This window comes from Sturnus vulgaris, chromosome 21 (assembly GCF_052056855.1).
Source record: "Sturnus vulgaris isolate bStuVul1 chromosome 21, bStuVul1.hap1, whole genome shotgun sequence".
Taxonomy (NCBI): Eukaryota; Metazoa; Chordata; class Aves; order Passeriformes; family Sturnidae; genus Sturnus; species Sturnus vulgaris.
This window is the reverse complement of record NC_142263.1, coordinates 5,192,238-5,219,754: the sequence shown is the minus strand read 5'-3', so window position 1 is coordinate 5,219,754 and position 27,517 is coordinate 5,192,238. Positions and strand designations below refer to the sequence as shown.

At 47.3% G+C, this 27,517-nt stretch overlaps 1 protein-coding gene across 1 annotated transcript; it reads left to right on the top strand.

The window, feature by feature from the left end:
- Positions 1–52: 52 nt before the first annotated feature.
- On the top strand, positions 53–16,212 carry TMEM248 (transmembrane protein 248). Its single transcript, XM_088177150.1, has 7 exons — positions 53–276; positions 8,225–8,399; positions 9,323–9,608; positions 11,034–11,184; positions 11,825–12,008; positions 12,424–12,567; positions 13,429–16,212. The coding sequence occupies exons 2-7, from the start codon at positions 8,241–8,243 to the stop codon at positions 13,447–13,449; spliced, it is 945 nt and encodes a 314-aa protein (XP_088033276.1). The 5' UTR covers positions 53–276; positions 8,225–8,240; the 3' UTR covers positions 13,450–16,212.
- Positions 16,213–27,517: the final 11,305 nt, after the last annotated feature.

Sequence of the window (27,517 nt, the reverse complement as noted above, 5' to 3'; positions counted from 1 at the left end):
GCACCGCCTCAATCTTGTCCCCCCCGCGCCACCGTCGGCGGGTGAGGGGTCAGGGCTGCGGCCCGGAAGCGGCGGCGGAGGCGGGGCCCGGTGCCGGGGCCTGTCCGTGTGTCCGGCCCGGGGCTGCCCGGGGAGCGGCCTCTCGCCCCGCTGCCCGTCCGCCCGTGCCCGCAGCCCCGGCAGGGCAGGACGATGGTGCAGAGCCCGCCCGCACGGCAGCGCCGCCGCCTCTGAGCCCCGCCCGGCCCGGGGGCCCGAGCCCCGCCGCGGACGCCGGTAAGGAGGGGACGGGCCCGGCCTGCCCGGGGAATGCGCCCGCCCTGAGGCCGCTCCGGGGCTGGGAGGAGCGGGGGGAGCTCCGGGAGAGCCCCCGGGGAGCCCCGGGCCGCGGCATCGCTGCGCTGCCCGCCGAGCCCCGCGTCCCGCCTGGGTTCGGACTGGTTCGGCTCTGCTGGGGGGTTGTAGCGTCGGTTTATTTTTGTTGTTTCCATAAAAAAATTATTTTGGGAAAGGTCGTCCCTTTGAAGTTTGTATGCGTGGCGTCGTAGCGGGAAAAAAGGAAAAAAGCGGTGAATAATAATAATTTCTGTAGCACTAAAAATAGTTGTGTTTCAAAATAGCCTCTGGACGGTGATTCCTGCGTTGGGCTTTATTTGTGTGGTTGTTTTGGGATTTTGTTCCCCAGTTTGCTGTACACCCATGTTTCATCCTCTTTCACTTTTTGAAGGGTTTAAGTTGTCTAATGATGTCCTGATGGTTTTAATAATACAATTCCTGGTGCATCATGCCTAGAACATGGCTGCTCCATCCCTGCCGTTATATCCAAACCATGGATCGGAGTCACCCCGGAAAAAAATATATTACAGCACAGCTGGGATTTCATTTTCTTCCTCCTTTTGCCTTTGTTTGCTCTGTAAGGGTTTGTCTTTGGGGAAATTAATTTGCAGGATTAGCTCTGGAGGTGGAATTTGCGATTAAATTTGTGCCGGCAGACAGACCTGGAGCGTGGATAAGGCTTCATTAAGGTTTGCTCTCCACATCCTCGCTGAACTTCCCCGAAAAGTTTGGCCGCTGCAGGAACGTGGTGGGGAAGAAAACCTGGGCCTGGCTCTTGTGGTAAACGATTATTGCGTTTTTCTGAGGGCTGACTTACAGGAAATACTCGGCGATGAGTCCCGGTGCCCCTGGGCAGGACACAGCGGTTCGGGTTTCACCGGCGGAGTTGCTGCCCCTTCCCCGCTCCTGCCTTTGCCCGGGCTCTGGGAATCATCGCTGATGGCAGCGCTCCAGCTCCTGCCCGGCAGGTGCTCACAGCACAGAGAACTCTTGTGGCAGCCCGAGCACAGATAATGCTCAATTGTGGCTCAAGAACCCTCCCTGAGCGCCATCGGAGAGGATTAAGCCTTTGTTACCTGCCGTGATTTGAGGAGTGGCTCTGGTGGAATGTGATTCTTCTTTTCCACTTGAAAGACAAGAGCTTGAAAGGCCACCTGATCAAACAAAATAGTCCCTGTGCTCTGAGAGTGCCCAGCTGAGGGCAGGGGACAAACAGGGCTCGGTGTCCTTTGTGAGCTGGGGACAGCAGGACAGAGCCTGGCACATCCAGCACCTCGGCTGGGCCCCTCCTGGAGCTCCCCCTGAGCTGATCCTGCAGATCTGGCAGCTGGGATAATCTTCTTTTTTATTAAATAACATCACAGGTTTTGTAGAAATGAAGCTTTTTTATCAATTGAGTCCTAAGTTATTAATGAAACTCGCTGGTGTCAGAATTTTGTTTTTCCCAAAATTCCCCTTACCCAAAGCATGGCTGGGTGGGAATTCATTTTCTTTCTAAGCCTGTCCTGACCTGTGAATTAAGTTGGTTCCCAGGGCTCAGAGCTCCCAGATGAAAACTTGTGTGTGTCCTGGCATTTGGGGGTTTGTTAATCTCTAAAATGGAGAGTGAGCTCACCCAGTTGAGGTCCTGTTTCCTTTGAGCAGTGGGGGTGAAGCACACAGACGTGATAATATTGCAGATATCTCAGCTGTTGCCCAGCTCCCTCATTTCAGTTGGTTTTGCTGCTGTTTCTGTTTCCTTCAGTGGCCATTGGCTGTTTTGCTGCTTCTCTCCCTTCTTTCCACACCCAAACTCTGAATTTGCCATTCCCCAAAGCTGCCATTTCCTCAGCTTGTCAGTCATTTTTCTGCTTGTGATTCAAGCTGTGTATCTGTCTGCATCTCTGTCTCCTCACAGTTCTCATTACAGACTGAGGAGCCTTTTCCTGGCATTTCTCTGCACTTTCACTGCTGAATTGGGTCCCACATTCCTTAATGAAGTCAACAATTAACCTTGAGCTGGTCACTCAAACAGTTTCTGATTATTGAACAGTCACTGAGAATTTTCACACTTCTTGATTAAAGCCATCCTGTAGTTTTGGCTGCTGCCAGTTGAGTGTACAAAGAATTTGATTTCTCATGGATCTTTAAAGATCCTGTAAAATGGAATAATTTTACTTTTCCTTTCCTCTCCCAGCTTCTCATGCTAAGCAGCAGTAACCAGAATAGTATTTTGAGTATAAATTCAAAGTCCTTCATCTATTATTGTGTGTTTTATTGCAGTCTGGCTGATTTGGGTTATGGTAACTCACGTTGGAAGTCATGACTTGGAAAAGCTGGAGGGTTTAAAAATGCCCATGAGCTCTTTTAGATGGAAGTGGATTCATTCCCATGGCACAGGCTCTTGGCAGACAGAGATGCCTGCTTCAAGTTTGGCACCAAAATGTCTGATTTTCAACCAGAGGTTGAGTTCATTTTGATTTTACAGCTGGGTATGTTTTAAATTATGTTTTTCACTTCTAACAAAAGTCAGAATTCAGGGTTCATTGAACCAGGGGAAAAAAGCTTCCTCACTCTCTTTCTGCTTCTTGACTTTTAACTTTCCTTCCCTTTTCTCATTCATCATTTTTATGAACTCAGAGCATATTAAAAATACTTGGAACTTGTTTGGATCTGTCTGTTTCTGCACGAATTTTTCTTCCAATGGGAAATAGAAATCAACTTTGCTGTCCCCAGAGTATCAGCTGGCACAAGGTTCAGGTGCTTGTGGTGAATCCACCAGACTTTTTGAACAACACCAGACTGTTGGGAAGGGCTGTCACACACAGATTGAGTAATGTTTGTTTTCCTTTTTATTTTTTACATCATTGGCCTTTTATTTAAAGCTTTCTGTCTTTATAGAGGGTTGAAGTCGGGAATTAGGGTGTTTGAAATTCAGTCTCAGTTTGAGCTTTAAAATTTTCTATCACTCACCAAATTACTTCCCTTCCTTGGCTTTGTTTCACGGGCAGACCTGAAATATTTGCTGTTTGTGCCCCTCTTGGGGATGTTAAAATGATTAATTGAGCTTTAAAAAGTGTTTTGAGAGGTGAAAAGAAACATTTCATGCAAGTATGAAGCGTTTGCTTCTTTCTATTCATGCAAGTCCCTGGTTTTTGTTTATATTCTGCATCCTGATGCATTATCAGGATATCAGGGGGAAGGAATGTCCTTTTCCACATTTCCAGGTGCTGCTCTCCTCCTGCCCTCTCTGCATATTTTCCTGCCATTTTCAGCTCCCAGGCTCCAGGAAAACGTGGAGTTTTTTATCAGTTAAGATATTGGTGGATAAAATAGCTCAGCAAACTGATAATTCCCGTTATCTCCCACTGGAGCAGATGTTTGTGCACATCTGGCTACTGATCTTGGGCTTGTATTTGGTTGGATTCAAGGACCCAAGGTGATGTTTTTTTGTGAAGTTTCCTCCTCCCCACGCCCTGATTTCTTCCCTCCCTCTGTGCTGGGGAGAAATGTGCTGGGATGTGCTCGGAGGTTGCTGATTTGGGTTTATTTTGTTCCTGGGACGAGGAGAGGAGGCTGAGCTGTGCCCTGGAGGATTCCTCCAGGATGAATTCTTCCTTCCTGCCTGCCCTGCTGCTGCTGGGGAAGGTTTTAGGCTCTGCAATTTCATCCCACAGGGATCCACACTTCCTAAAAAAAGATGATGTGAAGCTGCTGCAGATCTCAACACCAGGATGGGAAAGTTCCTGTTCCTTACACTTGGTCTTGAACGTGCTCGGGTTGTCCCAGATCCCTTCCCACAGTTTGGTGTCATTGTCAAGCTTGTCCCCGTGTCCCTGTCACCCCCAAAGATGTTGAACAGCACCAGCCCCAGCTCACACAACTCTGATTTTTATTTTGCTTTATCAAATTCGAAGAGAAGAAAACCAAATGAAAGATGATTTTGGTACTTGCTGCTGTTTATTGTTGTTAAAGGAGAGGCACGTTGAGGTGAACACCAGTGCTTTGTTTGCATTTATTGATGGCTGCTTTCCCATAGTTTGTTTGATTTGTGTTTGTAAATATTCCTCTGGCACACAACATCATTTTCATTCAAAGTGTTTAACCCTTTTCCTAACCCCTTTGCATTCCTGGTAGTGAGGCACCTTTGAAAATATAATTGATTTATTTTTTTTTGAGCTGCACAGCTCAATTTAAACACTGTTCTGTGCAATGAGATGTTGAAAAAATCACTTGTGAGATCCTAAAAGAGAAGTGCTGCCTCCTGCCCTTCTCCTCCACCCAATTTCCCTCCTTAGGACAATTTTGTGGTGGTTTCACATTTAAAATCCTCCTCCAGAGTGATAACCTTACCTGCACAACAAGAAGGGGAAATATCAGTGAGGAAATTCCATCATTTTAAGCTTTCTGGTGGCAGGGTGGTAGTTGACATTATTGACAAAAATGTCAAACTGCTTTGATCTCTCTAAAATTCATGTTTGGGGTTTTTTTTCCACTTTGTTAACTGCAATTTTGCTTTCAATACCTGCTTTAGTACAGAATATGGGGTTTTTATTGTTCTTAGGAATTCAGCTCCTTTGATATTAAGCCTCAAAATGGGAATTTAATACTTTCAGCTGTGACTCATTGCATTGACTTGTTGGTCTTTGCAATAGACTTCAAGATTTTCCTTGTTTGTAATTTAGCTTTGAAAAACTCATCAGTCTATTTCAGCAGCTTCCTTTTCCACACTTTCATACACAAATAAAGAGGAATTCACAATGTAACTCCTTTGAGGTTGCTGTCAGGAGCTGTTTTGGAGGAAAACTCCCCAAATTGTAGAATATTTTCTTGCTTTTTATTTGGCTGCTCAATTCTGAGTTTCTCTGGCACTCTGACAGATTAAACTGTTATATTTGCACCCTTTATAATTTTAATCTTTTTCCCTGCCTGGGTTTGTAGATGCTGATTTAAGAGCACAACATTTCCAGGCTTTCCTGGCGAGTTGCAGCAGCTGGAACTGCTGCTGAACATCCCTCACTACCCAGCAATTACCTTGGAGCTGCTGGCCAATGTTCCAGCCTGGCAGTTTTCATTCTTGAGCTCCTTGTTTAGTCTGACTGGAGAGATTTTTATTGCAGCAAGTATTAAAAGGCTTTGCTGGAGTGGGGAGAGGCAGCAGCAGTCATTAGAGCCACTCACTAAATTATTTATTTGGCTAAAAAGTGAAACCTGATCTTGCTTGCCTGACCTGCCAAGAGGTAAAAGCATTGTTTTGCTTGGTTTGTTTTGGTTTGTTGTTTTTTTGGGTTTTTTTTTAATACTCTGTGAACAAGAAATAGAAGTTTAAATGATATTTTTGAAGTTATTAATTTACACAGAGGAGGAAGTGAGTTGCAAGAGCTGGCAGCAGAGTTGTGATGCATTCTGATTCTAACAGAGAGGAGTTTAAGGAACCCTGAAAATCCATAGACATTTTGATGTAATGCACTGATCTGGATCACAAATTCTGTGATAATTAAAGTTATTTAAGTACTTTGATAAAAAAATCAGTAATTCTTCAGGCAGCAGCATGGAAACATTCATCCATTGCTATTTTCATGTCAGCTCCAGTACTGAAATCCACAGTTGTTCCCTTTTCCCTTCCAAATGCTCCAAAGGCACATTACTCCTCAGAAATTGCAGCTTATGACATTTTCTAATTGCTTTCAAAGCCACTGAGTTATGGCAGCATATTAAACAACTGGCACTTAAAAGCTGGTGATCTCTTACATAAAAATATTAGCCTGAATATTTCTCTGTGTAGGATTTTCAGCACATCCCGGATTTTTTATGGCTGGCTTTAGACCCTGTGGTATACAAATTCTAATGGAGCTGTTGGAAACCCCTTTAAAAAAAGGAATCCCAGCCCTGGATGTGCTGTGGGTGACACTCAGCCCTGATTAAAACTGCAATAAACTCTGCATCTGTGTTATTTCCTAAAGGAAATTCAGGAGGGGACGCTGCCTACAGCTCTGCTTTTGGTTTAGGTTTTGATCTCCTTCCATCTCTGCATGTGTCTCCCATGTTTCCAGAGGGAGTGTTTGGCATTTTGCTGCTTGGTTTGGGGTTTTTACCTCGGGCTCTTTTAAGGAATTTGCTGCCAGGGACAAGATAGGCAGAACGTGCAGGAGGGCGGATCATTCATTCCCAGCATGATCCCTGCCAGCCCCAGCTCTCCCTTCCCCTGTCCCTGCTGCTTTGTGTCACCTCCCCTGGCCTGGCTGTGCCACAGCTGCTCTGGGACAAAGTTCTGGTAAGGTGCACATTTCTCATCACCTTTTCTTCCCCTCTCTTCCCTCTCCTTTTCCCTGCTTTTCACTCTTGAGTTTGTGGAGACGTTCACAGCACCCTCACTTCTCACTGAGCAAAACTTCCTGGGCTTTGCAGGGTGGATGGGAAGGGGTTGATGGTGCAAAATTCCGAGCCCAGGATGGGATGCTGAGCTCTGGAGGGCTCTGGCTCAGCAGGTTCCAGCCAGGTCAGCAGCACAGCCCAGGGCTGTGTTATTGGCACTGCACCTCTGTCTCTTCTCCCCAAGCTGGATTTTCCCCTCTCTGGGGCACTTTTGCAGGTTCTGTCAATATTTCTTCTGTTAACAGGAACAAGCAATCCTGCCAATAAAATCCTGGGTATACACAAGGAAGTTGGGATCATTGTACTCCGTGGGCTCTGAAAAGGGCTTTGTCTGAGTCCTTTACCCTTCTTTTGTTTTCTCTTAAATCAATAGATCAGATCACAGATCCCTCCCTGCCTTGCCCTGTGCCTCTCTCATCCACTTTTCAGCCCTGCTGCACCTGGATTGTAAATGACAATGATGGCAGTCAGTGGCAATCACCCCGACCTGCAGGAGCAGTCCCTGCCTTAATTAAATGTTATCAGATCTCTATGGATGTTCCAACTTTAACCCTTGCAGTGCAGAATTCTTTCTGCCTTTCCCTCAGAATTTTGGGGATTGCTAGGAACAGCTCCTGCCTCGGTGGTTTAGTTGGGGTTCAAAGCTTTTTCAGCCAGGGTTTAGGTAAGACAAAGGTTGGCTCGAGTTCCTCCTCGCAGAGCTTCTGAAGGAGATGTCACAAGGCTGCCCTTTAACACCTGGCTCTTTGCTCTTCCCTGCGAGGAGAGGTGGGGAAGCTGATACAAAAATTTGGGTCTTTTTGCTCTGCAGTTAAAAATTCAGGAGGGGAATCGGACAAAAATATTGTATTTGGGGCAAAAATTAATGGCTTGGGACATTTCCTCAGCGTGTAAGGTCCTGGCTTGGCTTACAGACAGGACAAAAAGTTCCAGATCCTGCAGGAATTAAATAAATACCAAGAGTCTTCCAGCCTTAATGTCTTAAGTCTTCCAGGAGTCTTAATGCAGTTTTTGAGTATTTCTGATCATAGGATTCTTGATGTAAAAGGCTAAAATAATGTAGGGCTGCTTCTCAGACCCTGCTTTGAATACAGAGGTATTTAGAATGAGCTAAAGAGGGATCCTTGAGGCTCCAGCCTCGGTTTTCAAAGGATGTGCAAAGTTTGATTTGTAGCTTGGTGCATTCAGACATCTCTGGCATTAAAATGCAGCAGTGCCACCCTGCCTGGGGAAAGGCAAGAACTGGGTTTATCATTTATCAGCGATGCTGGGCTGTGCTGGAAGCCCTCATTCCTTAAATTCTCCTTCCCAGCTGGCACTTTGAGGCCCTGGGAAGGTGATGTGGAGCCTGTTGTGATGGCTGCTGCATTTCAGGCACACGCTCTGTGCTCGGGGAGCAGCACAGCCACAGAATTGAATCTCAGTTTTGTGCACATCCCATTTCTCTGTGTCACACTTGAGTGTGATGTGATGCACCACCTCCCACCTGTAACACACAGTCCAGTGACTCTGTTGGAACGTTGTTTCCCCTCAGGTGAACAATCAGAATAATGTTCTACATAAACCTGTTGGAGAACCTGAAGGTTTATATCAGCAGCCGCCCTCCGCTCGTGGTGTTCATGATCAGCGTGAGCGCCATGGCCATCGCCTTCCTCACCCTGGGCTACTTCTTCAAAATCAAGGAGATCAAATCACCAGAAATGACTGAGGTACGTGAGTGTGGCCATGGAAAGGGGTTTTAACCCTTTCAGTGTGGCAGAAATAAGATGCACAGCTACATGGTTGTCCTTCATGACAGGAAGAAAGAGCCAAGTTTATTCAGGAACACACTTGGTTTTATAGCATGACTGCAATTCTAAGAGTAGAGAAAAGGTGATTGGTTCAGAGAGAAGACACCCCATTGCCAGGGCCTGGGCACACACCACAACAGGTGTTCTATCTTTGTTATTAATTCCTTTGTATTTTGACTAAATTATCACCCTGGGAGAAATTCTCCCCAGCCTTGAGCTGGGCCAGCTGATGGGCTGGGAACAGAGCTGAGAAGCTCCAGCCTGGAATATTTTTCAGGCTGTAAATTTCTTACTTTCTCAATCTGTGTCCCACACTGCAGAAATGATGTTAATTTGGGAAACATGCCTGAAGTGCATTTTTTCCCCCTCCTAGAGAGCAGAGTTGTGTGGGGGATTGTCTCCATTTGGCTTTCAGAAGGGATGTTGGGGTGAATGTTTGTGAGTTTTGTTTTACATCAAGGATGAGGCCAAATCATCTGTCATGGATGTTCCCTGCTGTGGCTAGGAACCTTGTAGTTTGTTATTTAGCTGGGGAGTTTAGCTATTGTTATGTTTATGTATTGTTTAGTTGTGGTTATTTAGTGTGGGGAACTTCTTCCCTGTAACAGGGAAACCTGGGCAGAACCCCTGGAGCATGGTGAGAACAGACCAAGTTTCCTTTCTAGCTCAGGGGAGGGAGCTGGGACTGAGCCCAGGTGACTCCTACAAACAGTTTTGCTGTGGTTGAGGCAGCCGTGGTGTGTTTGTGCTGCTCTGTGAGCCGTGTGATTTCTGTGTAATGGCCTGGGACGGGAGGCGTGAGCTCCCTCACGGCCTGGAAATCTCTCTTTCTTTATTTGAAGGACTGGAATACTTTCCTCCTGAGATTTAATGATTTGGACTTCTGTATATCCGAGAATGAAACCTTAAAGCACCTCCTGAATGACACCACGACCCCCGAGAGCACCGTGACCAGCGGGCAGGCCAGGTCTTCCACACAGTCCCCACAGACCCTCGAGGACTCTGGTCCCATCAACATCTCTGTCACCATCACGCTGACCCTGGACCCCCTGAGACCTTTTGGGGGATATTCCCGCAATGTCACTCACCTCAGCTCCACCATTTTTGGGCACCAGATTGGACTTTCCGGTAGGCAAGGCTGGATTTTTAAAAATGCAGGTTATGGTTTTCTTTTCTAATCTTTCACAAGGGGGTTGGCTTCAAACTGAAGCTAAACAGGTTTAGATTAAATATTAGGAAGAAAATCTTTATTGTGAGGGTGGTGAAGAGGGAAGCTGTGGATGCCACATTCCTGGAGTGTCCAAGGGCACGTTGGGCAGGGCTTGGAACAACTTGGGATGGTGGAAGGTGTCCCTGCCCATGGCAGGGGAGTGAAACAAGACAGTTTTTAGATGTATGACTCTAAATATTTCTGTGATTTAAATAACTATATAATGAAATAAAAATTCCCCAGCTTACTATGGGTAAGATAAATCTTATGCACAGAACACAGATGTGTTCCCAGATTTATTGTGAGTTTATTCCTGTTTGGAGCCCTTCACTTGTTTGTTAGAGGAACTTTTCTCTGCGTTCAGAATGGAACAGAACCTGCAGGTGTGCCAAGATCAGGTTTGGCAGTTTGAAATGATTAAACCTAATGACAATGGAAGGTCATTTTTGAACCAGCAAAATTCCAGTGACTCTCTTCAGTTTTGTCTTGATCCATCAGGTCCTCAACTGACATTTGAAATGTGGCATAGATGCAGCAAGGGAGTATTATGTTGTCTAAAAATTTCTAGTTTATCTAAAATGCAGAAGTGAATCAGCTTTAATATCACAAACAGCACCAGATAAGATGATTATGGTTTCTGTGGTGTGCAGAGACCAATCTGCTCTCTGGCTGCCTGCCAGGAATTCATAGAGAATTAATAGAAATTGGTAATAGAACCTCACTGTATTTTAGCTTTCAGCCAGAATTGCATTTTATAATAATATTGAAGGTCTTGAAGCTGTGGAGAGACATTGCCCATAGCTGCAAATGTGCATTACTGTATTTTCTGTTGTTTTGTTCCTGCTTTGAGAGCTACCAAATGCAAGCTCCATTTGCAGCAGCCTGGATTTGTTTTCAGTCCGAATTTCTCCATGTGGAGTTATTGTACATGACTTAATGTGCAGTTCAGTATCTGCTGGCACCTTTTTCTCTACACAGATATCTCCAGTTTGAAAAGTGAGCATCAGAAAAAACAGATGTGGAACAAAGTTCTTAGGAGGAGAAAGGCTTTTCTAATAAACATGCATGAATTCACTTAAAAAGAGTTTTTAATTTCTGAAAGCAGCCTGGTGAGCCCAGTTCTGGAGTGGGAGAGATTAGAAAGAGCAGCAGCTGGGGGATTTTGTGCTTTGTTTTGGGTTTTAACTTTTCTTTTTGCTCTTTGTCGCCTGCAAAGATCCGGGATGACTCCAAAGGCTGATGTTTCCTGCCCTAATCATTTGTGTGTTCTCCTTATCCCAGCCATTGTTGCTCAGATACTTTTGTGAACCAAAACCCCAATTTTCCCGGTGTCTTTCCCAAAGGCAGAGAATCCCACGAGGAAATCAACATCACCTTCACCCTGCCGGCTGCCTGGAATTCCGATGACTGTGTCCTGCACGGCCACTGCGAGCAGGTGGTGTTCAGCTCCTGCATGACGGTGACAGCAGCCAGCAACGTGTTCCCAGTCACAGTGTGAGTGCAGCTCTCCCCCAGGGCCTCTTTCCTGCCTCATTAATTCCTCTGAGTTGTTAATTCCTCCTGGAAATTCCTGTTGATGGTGGGAATTACGTCCTTGCACTCCTTCCCTCTCATTTCTCTCACAAGCTCTGCTGTCTTTGAGGTTTTTTGGCCCATGCCTGCCTTTCAAATGTGATTTAAACTTCACTGGGAGCAAGAGAATCCGTGGAAATTTAAGGGTTTTATCCCATAATTGAGTTTCAGAGATGAGATTTGACACTGAGGTTTTTTCTCTCTTCCCTGCTGAGGGATCAGCACAAGGCAAAGGCTGCCACCAAAATATCTTCCCTTTGCCTTCTCTGCATTCCCTGACACTGTCCCATCCAACCTGGAGAACCCCAGGCTGTGGAAGCCTTAGGAAAACCAGTATTTTTCCAATTAAACTGTGGGATGTTGGCTTAGTGCAACAACATGCAGCTCAATTCTAATTTTAGCATTGCAATCATGTGGCTTTTGGGGGTTTTGAACTTAAACTTTGGGGTTTTGTTGTTGCTTTGGAAGGCCCAAACTAAAACCATGTTTGGAGAAGAAAAGTTGTCCTGGTTGAACATGGAAAATACATTTCAGGGTGCTGATTATTTGTGTTTTTTTGCAGTCAGCCACCACATTGTGTTCCTGAAACCTACAGCAATGCCACTCTGTGGTACAAGATCTTCACCACGGCCAGAGACTCGAACACTAAATATGCCCAGGATTACAACCCCTTCTGGTGTTACAAGGGAGCAATTGGGAAAGTCTACCATGCTTTAAATCCCAAACTAACTGTCATAGTTCCAGATGTAAGTGCTGGGATGTTCCTCTGGTGTTTTCAGTAAATGCTTAGCTCTGGGTTCATTGAATATGGTTCCTAAAATTGTCATTTTTGCTGCTGGTTTGTTGTGTGGTGCAAAGGGTGAGAATGCTCCACCCTAATGGATTTGATGATCTTCATCCACGTGCCTCACAGCTCTTAATAACCACCATTTGTAATTTGAAATCATTTCACAAAAGCCTCTGCCAATATTTGGAGAAATATCCACAACACAGATTTTTAACAGAAGAAACATTCTGTGCCACAATTAGGAATCACTTCCATTGCTCTGCAAAGGGGAGAAAGTTGATTCATGAAGTAATTTTTGGGTTGATGTAGTAATTATTGCTTTAATATCAAATGCTAAGTCAGGAAATGGTTTTAATTTGCTTTTCTGTGTGCAGGATGATCGTTCTCTAATAAACCTGCACCTCATGCACACCAGTTACTTCCTCTTTGTGATGGTGATTACAATGTTCTGCTATGCAGTCATCAAAGGCAGACCAAGCAAACTGAGGCAAAGCAACACAGAATTCTGCTCTGAAAAGGTGAGTAACAAAACCTTGACTCTGATAAGAAAACAGAGAAAAGCTCCTGCTGGCCAGAGGACAGACTGGTTTTTCTTGTCTCTGGAGATGGGGATTTAATTGTCTTTCAGAGAGACCTGGGTGTTCCATTGTGGACAGTGCAGGTGAGGGTTATAAAATCCACACAAGTGCTTTGGAGTTCCCAAAATGTCCTCCAGAAATGGATTCCTGCAGCTCAGGAAGGGCTGGGCCGTGACTCTTCTGCCACAATTCTGGTGTTGCTTGAACTGTTCTGTGTGAAACAATGAATAGGTGGCATTAAATCTTTATTTATTCATTATCTTTTACCACAACAGACTGAAAACTTTGAGTAAAACGTGATACATAATCCTAAGGGTTGTTCATCAGAATTTAGCTAAAAACAAAGCTGTTGAAAGAGTCATTGGTTGTTAATCAAAATTAAGTTAAAAACAGTAACAAAGCTGTTGAAAGAGTCATTGTTCAGTGTTACCTTAGGGACTTGCAGTTTGCCTGAAGGATTAAATATGAATATATTTAATTGAGAAGTAGGAAGCCAGTGTTGACAGCTTTTGATCTTAGCGATATTTTGTAGTTTGAGCTGGTTTGGGGTGGTTTTTGTGGAGTTTTTTTTTGGTTTTGGGTGGTTTGGGACTTTCATTCCATTGATTTTTGCAAAGTACAAAACACCTTCAGACTGGCTTTGATTTCCTTTCCAAGTCAGACTTTCCAAGCTTGCTTTGAAAAGTCAAGGACAGCTCTGCCAGCTCACAGAGATAAATCATATCACTGTTACAGGATTAAGAATTTGCCTTTAATTAAATATTTTCTCTTCCCTTTTTTTTTTTTTTTTTTTTTCCCCAGGTTGCTTTGTCAGAAGCATAAAACCCTCTCTCCCTCTCCCGAGAGCGACCGAAACCATTGCCTGCTGAACCCGGCCTGGGTCTAAACACTCTGTGAATCCATTACCTTGCAATGTTGGTTTATTCCAACCAAAGACATTTCAAAGTGCCTGTAATTGATTTGTACATATTTATAAAAGCAGAATATCCAGAGGAATTCTGAGGAGATGTGCTTGTCCCGTGGCGTGGTCGGGATCCTCCTGCCCCTGCCTGGGCACAGCCCCACGTTGGTGTAGATAACTGCAGTGAAAAGGTTCCACAGAGGCAGATTTTTGTCTAGCTGCACCTGGGCAGGTGAAGATGCCTTTGCAAGTGTCTCAAACCAACCAAGAGATGTTTGGTTTTTTTGCCCAATCTGTACAGTGTGTTTGAACCAAGTATGCACCTTTGATATAATCCTGCATTTCCAAAGCCACCAATCTACACCGTGAATTCAATGTGTGTTTGTGTGGCCTAATACTTTATTCCATTTGCTCCTTGCTTGCAAGAAAAGATATCAACGTTTTAGATTTTTTTTTTCTCTCTTTTGGAAGAAAAAAAAAGATACATATTCACATTTTAATAGTGCTGTATTTAGGACAAACTTGTGCTTTTATTCATAGTAAAAAAATTAAGAAGTGAAGTCCCATTTTAAACTGTTACTTACTGAAAAGAACTGTTTGATTATTTTTTTTTTTGTTTGGTTTGGTTTTTTGATATTTCATTTGGCTTGCTGAATGCCAGAGAACCAGTCAGCACAGAGACTATCTGGAAAACTTTTCCACTTGGCCTCCCATCCCCAGCCCTCCAGCCAGGATTGTGTGTCTCTGCTGCAGAGCAGCTTTCTGTCAGCCTTTTTTTTTTTTCCTTTTCCTTTTTTTCTTTTCTTTCTAGAAAGTGAAACTTAATAAAAAGATGTATTGTGTTAGCAGCCTGCTGGGGCTCTGCACAGCCTTGGGCAAGTGCAAAGAGTGAAAGGAAAAGAAATTCAGAGTTTGTTACAGAGCTTCACTCTGGGACTGTGCCTGCAGCTCTGAGGAGCAGCTGCCAATGGCACTGCTGAGCTCTGGCCCATTAAATTCATTAAATTGCCATTTACTGCTGTCCACTCAGGGGAAAATGGCCACAAAAGTGGGGCTCTTATGAGGAAGGTCAAAGAATCCAGCCAGTGAAACCCCTGCTGTTCTCTGTGTCCATTCTTCAGTCAGAGATTTGCTTCTGTGCATTTCTCCCTTCCCCATTCTGCCTTTTGCTGGTTTTTTCTTCCTTGACTTGAGCAGTCTCCTTAATTTCAGGGGTCAGGCTCTTCCTGCAGACATTTCCACCACTGCTTTTAAATCTCACTGGTTGCCTTAATTGACTTTTCATCTTTTCTCCCATCTTTCTCAGGTGGTGTGACAGCTCTGCATTCATTCACTCATTCATTCACTCACTCTTTCCCACAGGCTTTTTTCCCTCTTCCTTTTGCTCCAACCTCCACAAAAGGAAAAAGCCAAGTGAGAATCTCATAGTCTCAGTGATGCTGACATAAAATTCCCATTTTCTTCCCTGCAGACACCACTGCTGCTCTGTGTGTGTTGGGACTTCAGTAAGTTCACGAGTCTTCAGGGTGTTTGAGCAGTCCCAGTTTCCTTCAGAACACGTTTCCTCCCACAAAAATTCAGTTCCTTTACTGGGATTTCCTGACATGTTTTCCTCTAGGGAATGTTAAAGCAAAGCTTTAGAGATGGCCTGGTTTGAAGTTTAGGGATAAAAAAAGAAGCTCCCAGTTTTCTCCTGATGCTGCTATGGGCTGATGCTGCTTCCCTGGGATGAGGCAGGGAAGTGAAACAGGCCAAGAGCTTCTCCTGAGCTGTTCCTAAATCCCAGCCTGAGCTGGTCCTAAATCACACAAGCCCAGCCTTCCCTGTTAATCCAAGAGCTGCCTCCGAGGGTGGCCTGATCTGGGGACCAAAGGCAGGAATAGGAGATTGGGAGGGAGGTGGTGCAAATCCTGGAAATCCCCAAAAACCCTCCCGCCATCACCTGACTCCTTCAGCAAAGCAAATCCTTCCTCTTCCAACAAATTCCGACTCCAAACATCCCAGCTGGAATTGGGGCAGTCAGGGAAACCATTTGGGAATGAAAGGAGCCTGCTTGACAACTTCTCCCCCACTTTCTGCACCCCCCAGGAATATTAAAGATTGTGACCATAATGCAAAAGGGAAAACGTTGGAGAGTTGGATGGTTTTGGCCTTAGTTCGTCCTTTTGCCCCCTGTATTGCAGCAGGGAGGTGCAGGGTGTCCCAGCAGGCCAGAATGCTGGAATGCTGAGGAATATTGGATTGCTCCCAGGCGATGTACAAAGTTAAATGCAGCCAAACAGAAGAGTTAAAACTTAATATTAAAGTTCAGATCATATTGATCTTTCCTTTTTTTGTTTTCTTTTTTCTTTTTAACTATGACTTGAATCAGTTTTGATTCTATTTGTACGTGTTTTCTTGTTCTTAGAAAGCTGCCATTTTCTTTTTTTTTCTTTTTTTTTTTTTTTTTTGCATTTTCTTTGGCATTATATAGAAAATCTGAGCCTTGGTTTCAACCCTCTGCAGGTGATTGTAGGGTTCCAGATGGCTGTTTTTTGGTTTTTGTTTTGTTTTGTTCTTACATTTCACTTGTCTTGTTGCATGATGGTTAATAGCTGATTTGGAAATGACATTTCTCTCCTAGATTAATTTTTGTGTTTGTAAGATGTGCATATTGCTTTGCAGAATAAAAACTATGAAGTTTATCCTTGTTTGTCTTTTATTTCCACGGCCTGGTGGCTGCAGAGCTTTCATAAATCAACCAAAATTATGTGGAACACGGGAAGAAATCAGGAAAAAATCTGCAGTAAAATGAAATTGAATTTGGGTTGTAAATTCTCTTTTTCCCTCCAGCACTCATCAAAACTTTGCCTGCTGATGAATTGCCTGGCAGGGAGAAAATCAATCTGTGGCTGAAGGCAGCAGCCCCCGTTTCTGTTTAACTCCTGGGATTGTTTGTCTGCTGTCACCAAAATTTGGATTCCTGAGCCCCAGCAGTGCCCTGGAGGATCCTCAGGAGCTGCACTCACAGAGGATCCATTGTGGCTCCTTTCTCTCGGCTTCTGCCAATTTTTTGGGTGCACTCTGAGGCCTGACCTTGATGTGTGTGAACCCGGGCTGGGAACAGCTCAGAGCGAGGAGCCAGGTGGGAGCTGCCTGGGTTTGGATCCTGCTCCAAAGTTATCCTGAATTCTCCCAACTCCTCGGAGCCCTGCAGAGGCTCTCCACAGATTGCTGAGCTTTGTCCTGGCTTACTGGGACAGATGTTGGGGTTTTTTAAAGGCTTTTACAGCTCTGTTGTCACTTTACTGATGGCTAAAACTGCATCCCATGGATCATCCCAGGCTCTGTCCTGCCCTGCAAGGCTTCCTGGCAGAACCAGCATTCCCTGTTATTTACTTTCTGAAGGTGTTTCTTTACAGCATATTAAAGAAACTGCTGGGATTTAAGCATTGATTCCCTTTATTTGCCTTTTTTTTTTTAGCTCCTTGCAGCAGGATTTGGGTACCTCAATGCAATAAACAGCAATAAGATTCAACCTGTAGTGACAAAAAGAGTAAGGCAAAGCAGAGGGCAGCTTTTTTTAAATGTGAATTAAAAAAAGGCCACAATTCCATGTCATTTGTCTTTTGAAAGCATCCCTGCTGGTAATATTCCAGCAAGAAGGGGTTTTTTAGTGAGGAGGGTGGTAAAATATTCCCTGTGGCTATGGAATAATCACACCATGGATTTGTTCTGTCAGTGGGGAAAGGATGAGAGCCCTGGAGCAGCTCAGGTGAGGTGAGGGACTGAAAAACAGGGGTGTCCTTGGACCTTGTATGAGCAAAATTGTCACCTAGAAGGCACAAATGGCTAAAAAAGGTGATTTTGGGGAGTAAGGGCTCACTGTGGGGCTCAGAGCAATGGATGTGCCCCTAAATTTGAGCCTCACCCGCCTGAAAGCCTGGTTGTGTTCCTTAAAGCTCAGGGAATGGGGGAAAACAGCCTAAAATGCACATTTCCCAAATGAAACCCTCAGTGCAATGCAGGTGACCTGAAAGTGCCTGGAAATGAGGAGAAACCAAATCTGGGTCAGGGAGGGAAGCCTGGAATTCCTGCAGGGAAAGGATTTGTAGGATTGGGACAAACTGGGAAAACGGGAATGTCAGTGGGGAAGGGGGAGCTGTGCCCTGGGGGGACCCGGGGGGCTGGAGGGGGATCCCAGAGGATGGAGGAGAAATCCCAGAGGGGATGGAGAAGAAATCACAGAGGACAGAGGACAAATCCCAGAGGGGATGGAGGGGGATCCCAGAGGATGAAGAAGAAATCCCAGACGGGATGCAGGGGCTGGAGGAGAAATCCCGAGAGGCTGGAGGGGAATGGAGGCGCTGGAGGGGGATCCCAGAGGGGCCTCGGAGGGTGTGGAATGGGGAGGATGGAGGGCCTGGAGTGGGGATCCCTGAGGACAGAAGGGCTTGGAGCAGGAAAATCCCTGAGCAGGGATCTCTGAGGACAGAGGGGCTGGAACAAGGATCCCTGAGGAGGATGGAGGGGTTGGAATGAGAATCCCCAGCGGGGATTCCTGCGAAGGGAGAGGCTCGAAGGGGATTTCTGAACAGGGATCCCTGTGGAAGAGCGTCTGGAGGAGAATTCCTGTAGATAAAGGATCTGAAATGGGGTCCTGCAGCAGGGGATCCCTGAGAGGGAATCCCTTGGGAATGAGGCTCTGGAGGGGAAATCCCGGGGCGGGGATTCCTGAGAATGGAGGGGCTGGAGCGACTTCCCAGCAGACGGAAGGGATGGAGGGGATCCCGGAGCAGGGATTGCTGCGGGGAGAGCCCAGAGGATGGAGGGGATGGAAGGGGATCCCGGAGGACAAAGGGTCCGGAGCGGGGTCCGGAATCGGGTGTCCCCGCTACAGTGTCCCTGTCGGGGTGTCCCTGTCCCGGTGTCCCCGCGGACACCGCTGGGTGGCGGCACGAGCCCGTCCTTTCCCCCGAGCGGGGCCGGATTCCTTCGGGAAGGGATGGAAAACTGGAGCGGAGCACTCCTCCATCCCGGAGCCTTCCTCCATCCCGGAGCCTTCCTCCATCCCGGAGCCTTCCTCCGTCCCGATGTTCCCGAGGGTCTCTCTCCTCGGGCGGTGTCTGTGTTTGTCAGAGCCCGGGTTGTGAGCACTGGGGGCAGCTGTGGGAGTGAGAACGGGGATTTTTCCTGTTCGTAGCGGACCCAGCTGAGCCGCGATGGGGACAGGGACATGTCCCAGTGGGAGAGGCACTCCCTGCGGGTTCAGGGGCTCAGCAGTGCGGCCGTGCTGCTCCTCCTGCATTCCTGCTCCGGAGACCAAAACACCTCCCTGACAAAATTCCTTGTCCTCTCATCCCCATCTGTATTCCCAATAAACAGCGAACCCCTGTGTAGCACTCCGGAGTGGACACGAGGTATCCCCTGAGCGCCATCCCAGGCCACGGATGAACTCTAAATTACAAATATTCCACATCAGCAGCTGCTCAGGGAAAGTCTGAGGTGTGAGGTTGTTTTCCCCAGGTCTTGCTCCCAGGCAGGGAAAGGGAGGAGCAGGAAACTTGTAAAGAATAAATTGAGTTTGTGGATCTCCCCTCAATGGGAGCCCAGCCTGGTGAGCACAAAGGCCAAAGCAATCAGAGAAACCTTTTCCTGCTGTGGATGAAAGGAGGAATTCCAGAGGGTTTGCTTTTCTCTGTTGTGACAAACCCCCAGGTCTGATGCTGGTTACCAAGCACAGAGTCTGCCTTAATTCCGAATTAATGCCAACGTCGATATTTGGGGTATAAAGGTGCTGATCCCACCAGGACGGCTCAGATCCCTGCTGGCAGCAAAACTTCCCCATCTCCTGACCAGAACCCGGCTCCGGTGCCTAACTCTGCCCTGAAGGCAACGGGAATTAATTGTTCTTTGGGTGATTTGAGCTTCCCCACCCCTATTCCTTTATTTAAAGCCACAGTCCCCGCGTTTCCCGGCCGTGATGGGTGCGGGAACTCCTCTCCTTCCTCCCTTCGCTTTGAACGAAGCTGCTGCTGTCAGGGAGCCAGGCGAGCTCCTGTCATTATTTAGGGCGCTCCAGCAGGGAATGCCGCTCCCACGGGGATGCTCTGCCATCACCAGAGTGACACCATCCGCATTCCGAAGGGATGCAGATTGTCACAGAGCAGTTTCCAGAGGAAAATCCCTCCCCTCGGGCATTGCCGGGAGCGATTTGAGGGGTGTGGAGCAAAAACTGCGGTGCCCGGCATCTCCTCCAGGCTGGCACAGCCGGGGCTGGCCGGACCCTGGTGACAATGCCAGCGGCTGAGTGGCAGCAGGAAGGATCCCAGCGGCGATTGCGGAGCTCAGCCCGCGGGACTCGCCTGGGGTGGCACAATGGACCCGCGGGAGGGTGGCCCTGACAAAACGGGGATGCTTTGGGAAGCGCTTCCACATGGTTGGGAACCGGGAACCGGGAATGACACAGCCGGGGTGGGAGCGGCATCCCCGGCCTCGAGTCGTTTGTGGCTTTGCGGCTGCAGATTGAGCGGAATCGGAGCTGAACTTCAGAGCTGGCCCAAAACGAAGCCCAGGCTGCCATTCCTGGTGGGATGGGATGGGATGGGATGGGATGGGATGGGCAGGACGTGGCAGTGCTGCCTGAGCTGTGCAGGGTGTCCCCAAGGGACACCTCCTGCCACCTCCCCCGAGCTCTCCCGAGTCCTGCTGCAGCTCTGGGAATGTTTTAATCACCAGATCAGAGCTCCAGGGATGGGGAGCGTTGTCCTTTGGGGGCTGGCAGGGATGGGGACAGTCTGGGTGAGGCTCTGCTGAGTGGGGTGAGCTGCTGCCTTTGAACAGGGTCAGGGTTTGAGACCAAAAACTCACTGAAACCAACATTCCTGGCCGGGCTGAATCGCTCTTTTTGTGGTTTTACCCTGCTTTGAGCAGTAGGTGTGTGATGCTCTCCACGCTGTGACCTCAGCGGGGTCAGAAGTTTGTGGCTCTTGAGGACAGCACATCTCTGCTATTTTTGGCCGGATTTTCCTGAGAGCAGCTTGCAGATGTTGATGTTGTTGGAAGCTTCCAGAGCTGGGACAGCCCAGGAGAGGCAGCGGAGAGATTTCTCTGCTGGGGCTGTGTCCTCTGGGGCTTTTAGTAATGCTGCCTCCTTCTCCTTCTCCTTCTCCTTCTCCTTCTCCTTCTCCTTCTCCTTCTCCTTCTCCTTCTCCTTCTCCTTCTCCTTCTCCTTCTCCTTCTCCTTCTCCTTCTCCTTCTCCTTCTCCTTCTCCTTCTCCTTCTCCTTCTCCTTCTCCTTCTCCTTCTCCTTCTCCTTCTCCTTCTCCTTCTCCTTCTCCTTCTCCTTCTCCTTCTCCTTCTCCTTCTCCTTCTCCTTCTCCTTCTCCTTCTCCTTCTCCTTCTCCTTCTCCTTCTCCTTCTCCTTCTCCTTCTCCTCCTCCTCCTCCTCCTCCTCCTCCTCTTCCTCCCAGCCTCATTCCCTTTGGCACAGCCTTGCTGATAATTTTGCCATCGATTGCAAATCCAGATGTGACCTCGCTGCCAAGAGACTTTTGGGAATCATTCCTCCCTGCAGGCTCTGAGCCTGGTTCTGCTCATTTCCCCAAAATCAGCCACTTCCAGCCTCGAGCCTGGGGGGTTCAGCTGTTGCAGAGAGCTGCCAGGAAAGCTGCAACCTTCGGCATTCCTGGAAATGGGAAAGCCTCCCATGTCCAGCCAGCTCCTCATCCAAAATTCCCCGAGCTCTCAGGAGGGGCCACAACCAACTGAAATTACTTTGAGGAGCTTTGGCTCTCCTTTATCCAAGGGGCCATGAGCTATACCAGGTGAAAAGGAGGGTGAAATTGGGAATATTCAGTGCAATAAACGAACCAGTTGGGTCTTGAGAAGTCTCATCCCTGTCTCAAAATAGCAGCGCTCCCCCTGCTCTGCACGTTTTAACACCCTCATCTCCTTACTGTGCAAAAGAAGCTCTTAGCTGGAGAAGAGAGGGCTTTTCTCTAGATTAAGGCTAAGACCAAGCAGGGAAGAGGCCTCTGAGTTGCTCAGGACTGGCACCATCTGCTGCCTGATGAGCTTTCTCTTCTCTCTGCTGAACCTTTTTGTGGCTTTGGGTTAATTTGTGCTGGGGAAAAAAAAATAAATAATAATCCCAGAGTGTTTGGTTGTGCCAGGGGGAGGCTCTCAGTGAGGGGAGCTGGTAAAAGGCTCTGGGATGTGGGAAAGCTGTGAAATCATCATTGTGGTGATGAGGGGGACCCTAAAAATGCTGCTCTGGAAAGGGGTTGGAGCCTCTGCAAAGCCAAAGGTCTGAGCCATGGCTGGATGATCGCTGAGATTTTAATCAAAATTTTGTTCAACTCGTGGTTGGTGCTTTTAATTCCTCAAAACTGAAGTTCAGGGACTGCATTTTAGGAAGTCGTGCTTCCAATTCCGGGATATTTTCATGTCCTGAGTGTCCCTGGGATGCTGAGCAACGCCATGAATGGGGAAGGGGAAGTGGATCCACATTTTTCAGCACTGCTTTTGTATTTTCCTTAAATTTTAGGTCTAAATTTTGGGTTGTGGCTCACCTGCATCATTCATCTTTTCTTTCTGAATTTTGACTGCTCCAAAATCCATTTGGATTCTCTCCACCTGCATCCTCTCCCTCCTAATCCCATTATTCTTCTTCCTTAAGCTGTTTTTTTCCCTTTCTATTTACCTCCACTGCGTTTGTGCTGTTCTTTTCTTGTTGTACCTCTGCTTGGCATGATGAGAGAAAAATAATCCTGGCTGTGCTGAAAAACTGGAATAATTCGATTGGGAGGAGCAGATTTTGGCTTTTGTGGGATCACCTGCAGTTGTGTTGTCCTGTTCCCCCCCCCCCTTTCCTGCCTGTCTGCATTCCCTCATTTTTTATTCCACCTCTTCCTTTTCTGAACACATTTCCCACCTGGGCTGGATTTTTTAGGAATGATTGGAGCTGCCTCCCTCCCCCTCTTCCCAGCAGAGGATTTGTTGCAAAAAGGTTTTGCCCCACCCCTCGTTTGGGGCAGGTTAGTTAATTTTCTCCCAGGGAATGGGGATGTCGGATGTGGAAAAGGCACAAAGCTGGAGCTGAACAAACTCCAGTGATGGAGAACTCTGGAAAAAGGAAAATCTGTGCTTCCATCAATTTTCTGACCAGGAGAAGAAGGGGAGACCTTGCCAGGAGGTTCAAATGAGCTAAAATTGATGGGGCTGCTCCCCTGGGGATGTGCTCAGGAATTAGGGAACAGCAGGATGTCAATGCTTGCTAAAAACCTCTGATAAAATCCAAAATCAGGCTCAGTTTTGGGCTGGAGGAATCCAGGCAGTGAACATCCCCAATCCAAAACCCACAATCCAAAATCCAGCTGGAACAATGAGGATTTATCTGCTGCCCTCCCCTTCCCTCTGCATTTATTTCCCTTTCAGGCTCCAGAACAGCAGGTGAGGGGTCTTATTATTTATTATTATTTCTTTCTAATTTTAATCCTGGGGGGGCTGCACTGTTCCTGTCCTGTTGGAAATTCAGCCTCCAGGTGCAGAGGATGAAGGAAAACCCAAGTTTTAAATTCATTTTTCCCCCCAGGCTCAGGGAAAGGCTGAGCATGAGTTTTAAGCAGCTTTGCACAAACAGGATTTGGAGCAGTTCCTGATCAATAATCCCAGAGTTCAGCCCTGGGCTGGGCAGAGGTGATTTGGTTCTTTTGTTCTCCTCAAAAATGACATTTTTGTTATTTGGGCTGTGCCTCTTTGGGAAGGGATCTGGGCTGGGAGCTGCAGTTGGGTCCCTGGGGCTGGGTTGGGGCTGGGTTGGGGCTGGGTTAGGGCTGGGTTAGGGCCTTGAGCAGGGATTGGGATGGAGGAGCCACATCTGGAGGTGCTGAGGCTGCTTTTGAAGGCACCAATTCCAGCTGGGAATGCTGCAAAGGCAGGACATGGAGCAGTGGCCTTGGCTCGTGTCCCTGTGTCCCCAAAAGCCACCTCAGGGCGGGGCTGGCAGCAGCACATCCACCCCAGAGGGGTGTAAATCCCAAAGGGAAATTTGGGAGCACAAAGCCAGAGTGTGCAACCCCAGGGGCTGGATAAACCCCCCAGTAATGGAGCCCTGCTCTTCCCAAGGGAAACACGCTGGGATTTGGGATGGGGAGCCATGGACGGGGCAGCCCCACTGAAATATCCAAAATATCCAAAATATCCGTCTGAAAGTCATGCTGGGATTTTGGGAAGTGCTTTGGGAACCTGCAGGAGCCTGAGGCCAGGAATTGTGGATCTCTGAGGTGTGGGGCTGTGTGTGATCCTGGCAAAGGGATCCTGGAAAAAAGGATCCTAGAAAGGGACCTTTGGAAAGGGATCTTGACAAAGAGATCCTGGAATAAAGGGATCCTGGAAAAGGATCATGGAAAAGGGATCCTAGGAATGGGATCATGGAAAAGTAATCTTGGAAAAGGGATTCTGAAGCAGGAATCCTGGCGATGGGATCCTGGGAAGGGATCCTGGGAACTCTTCTCCAACCTTCCCCAAACTCAGGTGCTTTCCTCCTCCCTCCCCCAAGGTTTCCCATGCCAAATATTCCCAGGCAAACTCAAACCCTTTTCCCTGAGCAGAATTCCAATTCCCTCAGGCTGCTGGCAGGGATCCATCCCCCCACGTGACAGCTCCAGCTCCTTTCCCACTCCAAGGCCTGGGTCCCGTGTTTATAAAACCCAAAGTCTGTTTACACACTGGCCAAAAGTTGTTTAGCACGAGGTTAAAGCCGCCAGGCTTTTTTCTGGAGTCGTCTGGAAAAGTCACTCCTTGCTTCCCTTGCAGCAGGACTGGAAATTCCTTGGGGAATTTCCTTTGGGCTGCAGGGAGCAGCAGGGGAAAGGACAGGGAGTGTTGGTGTGGGGAACTTGTGCAGCGTGGATTTGGGAGTCAACACTTTGGGAATTGTGTCCTTGGGTTTTTCCTGGAGTTTTGTGCATCCCCTGCCAGGATGGGATGTGAGCAGCTGGGGATCACGGGGAGAGGGGAACCCCAGCAGGACCAGCCCTTGGGAAAGGCTTTGGCAGGATTCCCTCAGCAAGATCCCTTTCCCACAGTCCCATTGCAGGATTCCTGCTTCAGAATCCCTTTTCCAAGATTGCTTTTCCATAATCCCTTTTCCAAGATCCTATTCCCAGGATCCGTTTACCAGGATCCCTTTTCTATGATCCTTTTCCAGGATCCCTTTATTAGGATCACTTTTTCAGGGTCCCTTTTCCATGATCCCCTTTCAATCATCCCTTTGCCAGGATCCCTTTCCAGGATCTCTTTTCCAGATCCCTCTTCCAGGATTCCTTTTTTAGGATCCCTTTTCCAGGATCTTTTTTCCAGGATCCCTTTCCAGGATCCCTCTTTTAGGATCCCTTTGCCAGGATCCCTTTTCCATGATCCTTTTTTAGGATCCCTTTCCAGGACCACAGGCAAACCCCTCCACAGCTCATCCCTTTGGATTGAGGGAGCACTTCTGGAATCTAACAAATCTTTTTCTGCTCTTCTGATTGGATTAAATGACTAAACACTCCTCAGTGGGAAAAAAAAAAAAACAAACAAACAAAAACCAAGCCCAAACACCACCACTCCAAAACCCAAACCAAGAAATTCCCCCATGAATTCTCTGAGAAATCAGTAAAACTTTGCTGGAATTTCAATTTTTTAAAGTGAAAATCTTCACGAGGGAGAGTTGGAGGAACCCTCTCGTGCCTGCTGAGGGCAGTGGAGGAGAAGCAGGAGCTGCTGGTGGGGTAAGGGGGTAAATTCCTAATTTTAGGAATTAAATTGGTCATGGCCATGAAAAATCCCAATTTCTGTCTGTGGCTGCAGAATTACTTGGAAGGGCACTTGGGTTTGTTTTAAATGTTAATTCTTTTCTGTGAAAAATGCTTGCACAGGGACAGTTGTTTCAGTGCTGTGAAAGGGATGAGGTGCAGCAAATGAATAATTAAGAAGGAAATGCTCCACGTGGAGGTTTGGGGATTTTGGCAGCTCTGTCCCCTTGCCTGTGGTCACTTTTCCCCCTGGTACCCACAGTTTATTTTCCTGCTCCCTGGCCCCTCTGTGACCCTGGGCCGTGCTGAAATCAGATGCCAGAGCTCAGGGCAGATTTCAGGACTCTATTGCAGCAATATTTCTCTGGCTGCTCAGGTTCCCCCTTGCTTTGGGGATATTTTATCAATTCTTCTCCCTTTTGCAGCTGAGGCCAAACGCAGGGAATTAATTCAAAGGTGAACACAGGAAGATTTCATCCACTGCCAGGAGGAAACATGAATGCTTCTACCTGAGATTCTTTCATTTCTCCTTCAGAACACCTCTCATGTGACGTTTCTCATCATTTTATTGCCCCTTTAATCTGGAGTTTAGTTCATCTGCAATTACATCTCGCTGCATTTCAACCCTGTCTCGCTGTCAGAGCCCAATTGAATCAAGCTTAGGATGAGGATGGCTTTCTGTCCTTTTAAAATCACATTTTTCAATTTGGCCTCCTTCCCCAGAGATTGCTGCTCTGCTCTTGCTGCATTTGCTGGGGTCTTACAGTAAGGTTGAATTTTAAAATTTTTTTTGGAGGAAGAGATAAAAATCACATTAAGTCTGGAATTCCTTTAAATGCCATACTGAAAGCAATATTTCCCTTAGTCTTTTTCACACAGTGAGCAGCACCAGCTTGGATCTGATGCTGATATTTAAAATTAATCCCAGTTATTCCCTCCCTATCAACAAAAATTGGGAATTCCTGGGCTGCCCTTCAAAGCAGGAGGGTTTGATGAGAAGCAGAGCTTGGCCCCAGCTCAGTCTCTGGTTTGAATGAGCTGCCAGAAACTTCCCCCCAAACCCTGTCAGGTGAGGAGGAATCCCTGAATTCCAGGGGGTTTTTTTGTGCTTGGGTGTCTCAGGTGCAGTGTGAGAAATCCCAAATCCAGAAGTGATGGTGGGAACCTCACAAAATTCCCACTTAGAGAGGGCTCCAAGGGTAGATCCCCTTTGGAATATCCCAGATTGGATCACACTGGATTTCCCAGTTCAGGATGGGAGTTCTGGGCAAATCCTGGGAGCAGGAAGGGGTTTTCTATCTTAGAAAAATGAAATAATTTCTCCTGTGGGGATGTGGGTAGAGGGGTGAGCTGCAGGCTTTGCAAACACAGGTGGGCTGGCAAGAGATTGGGATCTTCCAGCAAAACCAGTCAGTCCTTCCTGGAAGTGGGAATAAGTTTTATCTGAAAACAAATATATTTATTACAGCTGTGCCAAGGGGTTTGGTGGGTACCCCCACCTGGGACTGAGGGCAAATCTCTGTTTGCAGGGATCCCTCAGGTTATTGGGGATGTTCCCTGGCTTCTGCACAATGCACTGAAAAGCTTTAATTTCTTTTTGTTGTGGGAGTGAGGACGTCCTTAAATCTGAATTTCCTGAGAGGGGAGAAGCTGTTGGGCTTTGTGATGTCAAGAGCTGAAGTTGTTTCCCTTTAGGGACTTTTCTAACTCAATATCAGGTATCATAAAAAGCATGACAGGAGTGAATATAAAAACCAGAAAGCCCCTTGGATGAACACCCCTCAATTTGCAGCTGGCACACATCTGCACTGAGGGGAATGTCCCTGGGCTGTGGCTCTGGGGGTGAGTTCAGCAGAACATTCCAGTGCTCAGAGCCCTGGGACAGCCCTGGCTCCCAGCACAGGAGGATTTTCCAGCTCTGGGTGGGCTCGGTTTGGGTGTGCTGGGCATGTTTGAAAAGGGTGTGTGTGCAGGGGAGTTTGGGGCTGTGCTGGAGGAGATCCCTGGGGAGGTGTAGAAGGGAATAAGGCTCCAGGATGGAGATTCCTGAGGGATCTGCACATCCTCCACCACCAGTGCCGAGCCTGGGGCTCATTTTGCTGCTGTCCTGGATGCTCCTGGTGCCTTCACATCCCCCAAGGAGAGCAAACCCAGCTCCTCTGGTTTGCTTTTCACTGCTAACATCTTCACACCCCACACTCCTGCCCTTTTT